At 42.4% G+C, this 11,195-nt stretch overlaps 1 protein-coding gene across 3 annotated transcripts in view; it reads right to left on the minus strand.

The window, feature by feature from the left end:
* Positions 1-2,116: 2,116 nt before the first annotated feature.
* The window catches only part of PAFAH1B1 (platelet activating factor acetylhydrolase 1b regulatory subunit 1), a 66,836-nt gene continuing 57,757 nt past the window's right edge, over positions 2,117-11,195 (minus strand). For all 3 annotated transcript variants that reach the window (XM_081346609.1, XM_081346610.1, XM_081346611.1), the window contains exons 9-11: positions 6,255-6,356; positions 5,747-5,903; positions 2,117-2,304 (exon numbers count right to left, since the gene is read on the minus strand). In XM_081346609.1, coding sequence (XP_081202735.1) covers positions 2,231-2,304; positions 5,747-5,903; positions 6,255-6,356 — 333 coding nt within the window. In that variant the 3' untranslated portion in view covers positions 2,117-2,230. The remainder of the gene's footprint in view (positions 2,305-5,746; positions 5,904-6,254; positions 6,357-11,195) is intronic.

Consider the following 11,195-nt stretch of genomic DNA (forward strand, 5'->3'; position numbering starts at 1 on the left):
GAGAATGCTTACTGACCATGGACTATTAATCAAGGGGCAAATTTGCAAGTTCCTTCCCCCCCAAAAAAAAATTAACTGAAGAAAAACATTTTGCCTCAATCACTGCTTGCTGTTTCAGTAAAAAAAAGCAAGTGGTAAACTCCCATTATTAAGGTACCCTTGTTTTACTGATTATGCTAATACATTTGCTTTCACTTTAAAAAAAATCATTAAGAGTCACTACATCTGGCCAAGAAATATTTTTCAGCTGTTAGCAGGAATTGTTTACATGGTCAAAAAAAAAAAAACCCCAAAAGCCATCGCTTTAAAGTAGGAAAACCTCCAATATCCAAGGTCTACTAGCAGGAAGTTCTTACTGACCATAAAATGACAGGATCGTGTCCAGCCTCTACTCTCAAACTACCTTTGGTCTCCTAGTTCCTGGATAAGAAATCCAAATAGCCTCAACACACACACACACACACACACACACACACACACACACACACACAATCAGTGGGGTGAACCAATGTTTGTGATGGAATCTTCTTTCTCTTGGCATGCATTTCAATCCTCCAAAAATGTCTTTCTGTTACTTGTTTTTACAAGGAGACTTTTTTTGCTTTTTGTTTGTTTGTTAAATAACTCATAGAACAAATAAAAGCAAATAACCCTTTTCTCTTAAAATAGGTCTGATTGGCAGCTTGCTACATTAACCTGAAGTGAATTTGGGAGTGGAAAAACAAGATATGCCCGATTAGTTAAGATTAGATTTTTCTGGTGCTGACAAACAGGGTAAGTACATTTATTAGGAGATGATCAGCATTAGGGTCAATTTAGGACTTTTTTTAAAAAAATTTCCACATTGAAATAGGGCTGCAGCCTGCATTTCCTTAAGAATAGCTTGGGGGGGGGGGGATTAAGGAACAAAATGTGGTTATGAAATTATCCAGAGCAGTGTTTTTCTCAACCTTAGTCGCTTTAGGATGACTGGGAATTCTGGGAGTTGAAGTCCACTCATCTTAAAATGGCTAAGGTTGAGAAAAGCTGATCTAGAAACTTGCAAGGTGTCAATCAGCATATAACTCTCCTTCATTTGCTGTTAACAGGAATTTCTGTAGTACTCTTAAGAGGTTGCTACGTTCTCCACAAAACATTTGGAAATCTGGGACTGCTTGCTTTGAGAGGTTACTAACTGGAAAAGGAAGGGAGCGCAGAATTGTCCCACTTAATAATTAACATCCAGTTGATTTTTAAAAAACTTTTTTGGGGTGGAGTGGGGTTGGAAGACGGGGAGAGAGGTGATGGCTTTCCCTACCGTTGGTGTTGCACAAAGCTGAAACCACAATCAAAACCAGCCGAGAAACAGCACGGCTGAACCCTCAGGAGTCAACTGGGGGCGATTCACTGCTCCAAGTGATAGCTAAGGAAGAGCAAGAACTAGCAGCCTCCCACAACGCGTTTTGCGTGAAGCGTCAAATGTTAGAACGCAAGGATGTCCGACAACCAAATTTTGGGGTGGGGAGTTACACACACACCATATCAAGGTTCTCTTCCTATTTCGCAGCCTGGTAGCATGAACATACTAACTTTTTTCTTTTTTTTCCGTTGTTGTTGCTGTTTAAACGTGATAGGAAACCAAAACAGAAATATATCCTATTGATTTGGCAAATACCATGACGGGGGGAGGGGGAAGGGGGGACAAGAAATTTTATTTGTTTCCATTGATTACATTTTAAGATTCTAAGTTGCAGCTTTGTTTTAAATCTAGTATCTTTAGATTTCTTAAGCATACTTAAGTGATGTTACAGAGATACGTGTTTCTGAAATAACCCGCCCACCCGCCCCCAAAATAAGAACCCCGTTATGAGTCACTTAGTAAATAGGCACCACCAACATGGAAGTTGGGGATTCAGCTTATCCAGTACAGAATGATTTTGCTGTCACCAGTTTTAAGTGCCCCTAATTCAACCAACCAGCTTCTGCCTTCTTAGGTCTGATGTGACCAATGCCAGCCCAAATTCTTAAACCTATGGTACTTCTAGACAACGTATGTAAATTTACAGTATACAATTTGGATTCACCATGCATGAATACTTTGTGTGTAACATTTAATAAGCTCAATCTACATCCAGAATAATTTACATGAAAGGACAATATTTATTTTAAACAGAGCTCAATGGGTAACCATGGTATCCGAGTGCATCCAGAGGGAGAGGAAGGGGAGGGAAGGGGCCAGATGTAAATCCAATCAACGGCACTCCCACACTTTTACTGTTTGATCTACGCTGCCGGTGACCACATAGGGCGCTGTCTTGTGGAAATCTGCAAGGAAGAGAGAAAAAGAAAAAAGGGGGGAAAAACTAGTGTGCATGGAATAATTCTACTGAAATTGAATTTAAAAGTTTATGAACTAATATCACTTGAACTATGGGTACAATCCCAACGCCTCATACCCGCACGACATCAGGATTAGGTAAGCCAACTAAAAAACAAACTACTGAATGAAATGAAATACTGTCAATTCTTATATAAAACATTAGTCAATGGTTAATAAAATTAATAACGAGTAACATCCTAAAGCATGCTTGGCTATGGACTTCTGGGAGTTGAAGTTCACACATCTTAAAAGTGGCTAAGGTTGAGAAATTGTTCCCCTCCCCCTTCCCATGCCAAATATGTCTTCACTTCCCCAAGTTTAGAGATTTAAAGTCAACCCATTAGGTGAAGGCCATGTGTTTAACCAATAAAGCAAAGTTTATATGCTCCATTCAAATTTAGTCAACAGGAACAAGTGAGAATTCAGGCATCTTCTGCTTAGGTTTTGACCAGCTCTTACAAGCTGTGGTGGACCCTAAGCAATTTAGTAATGAGTCTGAAGACTGTTGTGTTTAATTTATTATAAGGTTCTTTGGACTGCAGACGCTACTGCCAATTTACCTATTAAGTGCCACGAATCAAACAAATGGAATATAAGCATACACAATGCTGATGCTAATACAAGCTTCTTGCATGAATCTTTAAACTCCTATCATGGTTCCCAACAGTTAAAATCCCTTTTCTTAAGCAAGAGATAAAGACAGGCCTCCATTGCTTCATCCCACGAACTGTTTCCCTTCCAGCCTTAGACTTCTGGAGGTGAAACACCAGTCTGCTATATGTACAGTATTCCAAGAAGAATGTTCCAGTACTGTGGAACAACCTGCCTCCAGAAGTTCTGAATGCTCCAACACTGGATGTTTTTAAGAAGAGACTGGACAGCCATTTGTCTGAAATGGTATATAGAGCAGGGGTAGGCAAGCTTGGCTCTTTTTTATGACTCGCGGACTTCAACTCCCAGAAATCCTGAGCCAGCTGTGCTGAGGAGAAAGGGAGAGGTTTCAATGCTGAGCCATGCTGGCTCAGGAATTCTGGGAGTTGAAGTCCACGAGTCATAAAAGAGCCAAGGTTTGCCTACCCCTGGTATAGGGCTTCCTGACTGAGCAGAAGGTTGGACTAGAAGACCTCCAAAGTCTTTCAACTCTCTCATTATCATTGTTGTTGTTATTGTGATGGTGATGATGATGCTATGGGCAGCAAGAAAGGGTACCAGATACAGGGTACACTTGGAAGGGACCTTGGAGGTCTTCTAGGCCACCAGCCCCTGCTAAAGGAGGAGACCGTGCACCGTTCCAGACATATGGCTGTCCAGTCTCTTCTTGAAAACCTCCAGGGTTGGAGCACACACAACTTCTGAAGGTAAAGCCGTTCCACTGATTAACTGTTCTCACTCTTAAGAAGTTTCTCCTTAGTTCTAGGTTGCTTCTCTCCTTGATTAGTTTCCATCCTTTGCTTCTTGTCCTGCCTTCAGGTGCTTTGGAGAGTAAATTGGCCCCCCTCTTCTTTGTGGCAGGCCCTCAAGTATGGAACAGTGCTATTGTGTCACCCTTAGTCCTTCTCTTTGTTAGATTTAGATTTAAATTAGTTCAAAACAGTGTTAAGAACAAATTGCTAAGCATCCAACCCTTCTAGAGCCAGACAGCAAGCTACAAAAGGTAAAATGTAGGTCTTAAATCCCTTCTGTCCCCACCACCTGACTATAACATTTGTACTAGCTAACATAGCAAGCTAGCAGTGGCTGGCAAACATGCAGAATATGCTTCCACATGCTCTAAGAACAAAGATTGGGCTGGGACAGACAGAAAAAGCAATATTCTCTGAAGTAGAGGTACAAACAAATGGGAAACATGTTTTATTTCATGCTCGGAACAAAAAAGCCGAGTTACAATGCCATCAAGTGTTCCAGGCCAGCCGTGTTCCTTTGCAACAAAGCCTTGAAACATAAGAGCTTTGCTTTAAGCTCAGAATCCTCAAAATGGAAAATGGCCTAACTCTTTGAGCGTGTCTCCTATGACCCGAACATTTCAAACAATGCTGCTAGAAAGAAGCTGTTCCAAGAATGAAGCTGAGATATTTCCAGGAACAAATTACTGGTGTCAAATATACTGGTTAAACGTAGAAAAATAAAGAGTAGCTGTACAGGTAGTTCTGGACTTATGAGACTGAACTGCATTTGCTAAATGATGTGGTTGCTAGGTAAGCCATCACACGACTGGGCCTGAATTCAGAACTGTTCTACTGCAGCTGTTAAGCAAATCATGTGAGTTGTTAAGTGAATCACATGGTTATGAAGTAAATCTGGCTTCCTCAATTGACTTTGCCGGTTGGAAGCAAAGCAGATTTCTGTCAACAGTCTAGACCAGGGGTAGGCAACCTCGGCTCTTTTATGACTCATGGACTTCAACTCCCAGAATTCCTGAGTTCTAGGAGTTGAAGTCCATGAGTCATAAAAGAGCCGAGGTTGCCTAGGCCTGGTCTAGAGATTATGTAAGTTTGATCTATAACTTTATATCGAGAAAGGGAAATAAGTTTTGTTCCTCTTGGAAGGAAAGCAGTGGGAAGTATTCTGAAGAATAACAGGATTTCAGTAACATCAAAGATCAGAATAGCAGCAGTGATGCTTTCTCATTTGTGGTTATGTGCAACTATGAAAGTCGAATACTGACAGAATAACTTCAAATTTTAGTTTGGAGAGGGGTACTAAAATACATGTTCTATAAGAAGAATTAATCAACTGATTGGGGGGGGGGGGAATGAAGCTCAGATAGTTTGGCTACCAAATGAGGACTCACTGGAAAAGACCCTGATGCTGGGAAAGATGGAAAGAGATGGCAGACGAGGAGATGGTTAGATGGTGTCACTGATGCAGTGGGCATGAGTTTGGGCAGATTCTGGGAGACAATGGAGGATTGATTGGTGTGTGTGTGTGTGTGTGTGTGGCTGGCTGGCTGGCTGGCTGGCTGGCATGCATGCTATAATCCATGGGGTCGCAAAGAGCTGGACACAACTTAGCAACTGATCATCATCAACCAGGAAAAAATAAAGGCTAAGTGAAGTTATGATCCGTAAGAGCAGTTCCCTCTACAAGCATGCAGAATGAGTGGAAAAAAAGACTATTAAGAGAAGCAGAAAGGGGGCAGGGGTGGGAATCCATGATTTATGTGTATGGAGAGGATTAAAGAAACAACTGGAATTTCCTTGCACAAGCTTTATTGATGGAGGCGAGTTGACTTGATGGGCAATTGTTGACTGGTGGTTTTTTTTGGTTGAAGTGTGATGCGTTCAACATACAAGCCCAGCTCCTAGTCACAGAGCAAGGCAAGGAGGCTCTGTCTCTCTCTCTCTCTCAGTGGCACACGCTACCAGCACACTTAATGCATATACATACCCAACGAGGTAACAAAATGTTCGTGCGCGTTAAGAGTCTTCATGCATCTTTTGTTCTTGTAGTCCCAGACACGTAAGGTCTTGTCATCGGCACAGCTCAAAATAAATTTACCACCAGAGTGGAACAGGACACCACGTACCCAGTTATCATGGCCCACCTTTTAAGCGAAAATAGAAAAGGGGGGGGGGAAACCAAAGTCACAAGCAGATCACAGCTGGATATCTGGGTATGAATAACACAAATCTAAATCCAGATCTCAGATTACGTTGCTCCTTGCCCCAAATTTGCTACATGCTAGAATTAACAGCATTTTGAGTTTCTTGGGTGGAAATGGTAACCAGTTTTTCTAGCCTTCCTTCAAGCTCTCCCAATTCTATTTATTCTAATGCGTGCACTTGGATTCCTCAGAGAATGCCTGAGCACACCCCGTACGAAGTGCAGATCTATTCCCTCATGTAGCAACTAGGCAAGAGTTGCAAAGCAAATGAACAGAGAAAGGGGAACTTACAAGGGTCATAAGGCACATGCCAGTACTAATGTCCCACATCTTAATGGTCTTGTCTCTAGATCCAGAAAGCAGGAAAGGCCCAGGCTTACCGCTCTTCTTAGTCTACAGGGGGAAAGAAAAGAAAAAAAGAAATACTTTGTAAAAATTAGATATTCTGCACGAAGAAGGAAGGAAACAATGTGGAGACTTTAAGTGAAGCTCTAAGCATTTTCCCTTCAAGATAACTCAGAAGGAACACAACCGCAGAGAGTCTCCCAACAGGTAGGCACATGGTCTCGAGTAAGACGAAGTTGCTCCTGTGTGCTCTAAAATAGATGCCACTGCAGATTATGTTGAAAGCATAAGGACGCTGTCTGGTGAGAATCTATAGCATTCATTACAATTATTGCAACCACAGAAAAGGGGCAAGACGCCAGGCCAACTTTCATATGTTCTAAATCCTCACCCATCGTGGCTGCTGGGATCCAACAGAGATGGTTGGACTGGACTGGTCTCAGGAGATGTAAACACACCTGCATATTTTGTCTGTTTGGTTTTATTATTATTATATAGACTGTACACTGCTTAGATTAGCTTGAAGTGGCACAAAAAGGTGTGTGCGCGGGGGGGGGGGGAGAAGGTGCCTGCACACAACCTACAGTCTTAATTTTCTTGAGACTGTATCTTTTGACATCACTGACCAGGAAACAGTGCTGCAACAGCTCAGAGAGTTAAGAAATACAGGATCAGTATAGGGGAAGTTTTATTCCTATTTGTAGGACCGTCCCCAGAGAGCTTCGAAGGGCAGATTTCGCTTGAGTTGTCTATCCAAAGCCCACTGGAAGACACCAGGTGATCACTGCGAGATTCAAGACCATCTCTTCTCTTGTACCTTCCTAAGTCAGAGATTCTGTTGAGAAGGAGGGTTCCAGACCCATGGATTATTAAAATACTTTCTCTATGGCAGAAGGTACTATTTCTTCCAAAGGAAGACATGCGCAACCTGGTCCTTACCTTGACTTTAAACCTGTCGCCAGAAACAGAGTTGCCCTCAGTGGTAAGGAGGATCTAAGCCAGGGCTAGGCAACCTCGGCTCTTTTATGACTCGTGGACTTCAACTCCCAGAATTCCTGACTCAGCTATGCTGACTCAGGAATTCTGGGAGTTGAAGTCCACGAGTCATAAAAGAGCCGAGGTTGCCTACCCCTGATCTAGGCCAAGTTTCAGCGCTTAAGATATAGCATATCTGGACTGAATAACTGCCTCTTATTTTGCTTTTTTTAAATTTCATTAAATAAATTTTGTTCTTTTCTTATTCTTGACCGCGTTCGTTGTTGTTTTTTCATGATTCTTTGCACATGTAAGGGCTTTCTTGTTATTCGCTTGCAAACTGCTCAAAGCTCCTCCGGGAGGAACGGAGGTAAAGAAATAAAATAAAATAAAAAAAACAACAGAGCTGCTTAAGGCTCAGCCAATGAGCACAACTCATCAATTCAAACAAAGCAAATCCCCCCCCAAAAAATCTGTCCAATATAAAATTTTAAAAAAAACGTGTCTCCATCCAAAAAAAAAACAAAACCCTCTGTGGAGTGTTTCACAGAATGAACACTTCACTTTGTCTTCACTGATTTGAGGGTTGCTTTCATTAACAGAGGAGACCCGTTGAGGAAAGTGATTTTAGAACTGACAAAGTTTGAAGATATCCCACAGCCAGGCTAGATATTATTAACTTCTGCCCATGTAAGGATTGCTGTATTGTGGATTTTTGCCTTTTATCCAGGTTAGCAGAAAGAACGTGACCTGAATAACTCCCGAGTCTCACATTTTCAAAAGAGAGAGACTGTACTAATTCACGCCATGTTTTCTCATCAAGTACAGTTATCACCCTCCAGTCTTGGTGCCCTCAGGTGGGGTTAGATCCAGAACATGCAAGACATCTGACAGCATGACGTTGAGATGATTTTCCATTATGTTCAAATATGAAACCTTTCGATTTTTTCACATCCAACTTGTGGACGCGTTTAGGGTAACTACTTGGGGAATTGTTCTTAGCTGATCTAAAATAAAGATATTATTACATCGGAAACAACGGCACCAGAATGGAGCAGTTTGTCCGTTCAGACACAATGATAAAAAGATACAATTTTGTACCATGCATCGTCTTCCATTAGGCCTCCCTAATTTGCCTCCTCTTTTCCTACGCTCCAGGAGAACCATTTCATTTAGAGGTTCACAAGAACCGATTAAAGAGATTCCTCTAAGACACTGTCTACGGAGATTCTCAGTCACCCACGTCACAGTTATCCCAAAGATGCTTTTTCACGAGGCAACTGGACTTCCCTGTTTTTCTTTGAAGACGTTTCACTTCTCGTGCGAGAAGCTTCTTCCGCTCTTCAGAAAAAAAGAGCGGAAGAAGCTTCTTGGACGAGAAGCGAAATGTTTTCAAAGAAACACAAGGAAGTCCAGTTGCCTCGCGAAAAAGCACTTTGGGGACCCCTAAGAACATGTAGAAATCCAGAATTAAACAGGACATGAAACACTGAAGACAATTAAGTAGCAACCGGGTCATTATCGTTGGCATGCTGGAAAAGGGAGCCTGAAGCACCTTATGATATGATTTACTCTTAAATGTCAAAGATAAAAACAGAACTTCAGACACAAAGCTACTTCTTGACATCAGCCTTCCACAAGCTGGGTCCCTTCAGAAATGTGGGCAACGCTGACTGGGAATTTTTCAAGGGAGAGTCTCAACCGTCCTAGAGCAAGGCTTTTCAACCAGTGGTACGGGTACCACCTGTGGTACATTGGCACCTGGCAGGTGGTACGTGACCATCCTAGAAAAGCGGTAGCGAGAGACGGCTGGAGCTGCAGAGCTGTCAGGGCTCACTTCTGCTAAGCGCAGAAGAAACGCCGATCAGCTGGAATGTTGCAGCATCTCCAGGGTCTTGTGATTTACATTCAGATGCTTGGCAACTGATTCATATTTATGACGGTCACAGTGCCCCAGGGTCATGTGAAGTGACCAAAACCTGCTGCAACCACTCAGCAGACGGTGTGTGTGTGTGTGTGTGTGTGTGTGTGTGTGTGTGTACGTGCGTTTGTAAAAACCAAACACCCCCCCACCCCAACCCCGCTGCCAATCCTCAACAGAAATGCTCACAACAATGAAACAATGAAAACCTCGGATAGGAGGAAGAGCGCCGCCGGGTGGGCAGGCAGGTGTCTTGCTCGGCTGTGGCTTGGGGGGCACTTTTTTCAGTGCCACTGTAACTTCGAACACTCACTAAGCAAACTGTTGTAAGTCAAGGAGTACCTGTACTTGCATCACTTTCCCCCCCCCTTTTTTTTGGTCATCAAGTTTTTGACACCTTGCTAGGCAACTGGTGGTACTTGGATGTTGCCATATCCTAAAGGTGGTAGTGTGTGTGTGTGTGTGTGTGTGTGTGTGTGTGTGTGTGTGTGTGTGTAGGCAACTGGGCTTTCTTGGTTTTTGTCCCCCCCCCCTTCAAAACATTTCGTTTCTCATCCAAGAAGCTTCTTCAGTTCTGTAGTTTTGGAAAAGCACCTTTGGGACAACCGTGACCCGAATGACTGAGATCTCCACAGTCATTTAGTAAATGAATTTTTCACAGAGGAGCTGCTGGCATGGCTAGGAATAGAACCCAGAAGCCTGCTCTGCGTAGCTTGCCCTCTGAGGACTTTATTCATAGAAAGAAAAATAACGGTCATGGAGTAGGATGGTTAGGGTGGTGAGACACATAATAAAAATGAACTTCACACACTGATTACCTGATGCATAAATTGTACTGCAATGCAGGTATGGCTCCCTAGGAATCTAGCCAGATTCCCCAGGCCAAGCAGCAATTTGCTAACATGGCCAGCCATGGCTCCATTTACTCATTCTAACCACATCCACCAGAGTCACTTGGCTGAGATGGGCGGCTATAGAAATCGAATGAACAAAATGAAAATCCACTCGTTTCTTCTCCTATCAACCTCTTTGCCTTCATGCCCTATTAAATACAAGGCAATGATATGGTTTATTTGGAAAAAAACACTTAAGATGTAATAACAGCTCCTTTACATTGACTTCCAACTGATTGCAAAGCAACATGAAGAGCTTCTGCTGTATATCTTGTGTGACAAGGGAGCAGGTCATTCACAAAATCAACTGTTGCCCGTGCTCACGGTTGAGAAGATCCTCATACTTAAGGCCCTTAAGTATGCTATGGCCAGAGGTTACTAACGAATGAGAATTTGCCGGTGGTGGGCCTACTCATATTCTCCTTAGAGGCATTCAGTTAGATTTCATTTATGCTTCGCTGAAATGCTAAGCTAAAAACCTAAGGACTCATAGCATTAACAATCCTTCTGCTGCCCAAATGATCAACTGCCACTTCTATATTTGAATTTAGTCATTTTTAAAACATCTTTACTACCTTTACAATCTTAATCGTTGATTCCACTCCAAGAAAGACTACAGTATAATTCACATAGGTGGTCACAAGGTTTTTTTTTTTGGGGGGGGGGGAGGGTGTGGCTTATGCCTATTTTGTTAAGTATAGGCTATACCTGGAAGTAGGGAATTACAAATGATTTTAAATAAACGTTGAAACCACCCCGTTTTTTTTTACAGAAAAAAATGAGAATGAAAATGAAAAAAAAAATCCACCAAACAATACCGATCACCCAAAGTAGCAGGACTGTGCTGAGTCTTCCCCAGTTTGATGCTATCTATTCCTCCAAATCAGAGGTGGGGAATTGTGACCTCTTTATGACTTGTGAACCTCAACTCTCAGAATTCCTGAACCAGGAATTCTGGGAGTTGAAGCCTGTAAGTTGTAAATGGGTCACAGTTCCCCACCCCTGCTCTAAATGTTTCAGACCTACAGCTTCCACAATTCCCCAATGAGATTACTGAATTATATTGCAATGCATCATAATATAGGGAGTCCTTGATTT

This window comes from Vipera berus (genome assembly GCF_964194415.1).
Source record: "Vipera berus genome assembly, chromosome: 1".
In the NCBI taxonomy this organism is placed as follows: domain Eukaryota; kingdom Metazoa; phylum Chordata; class Lepidosauria; order Squamata; family Viperidae; genus Vipera; species Vipera berus.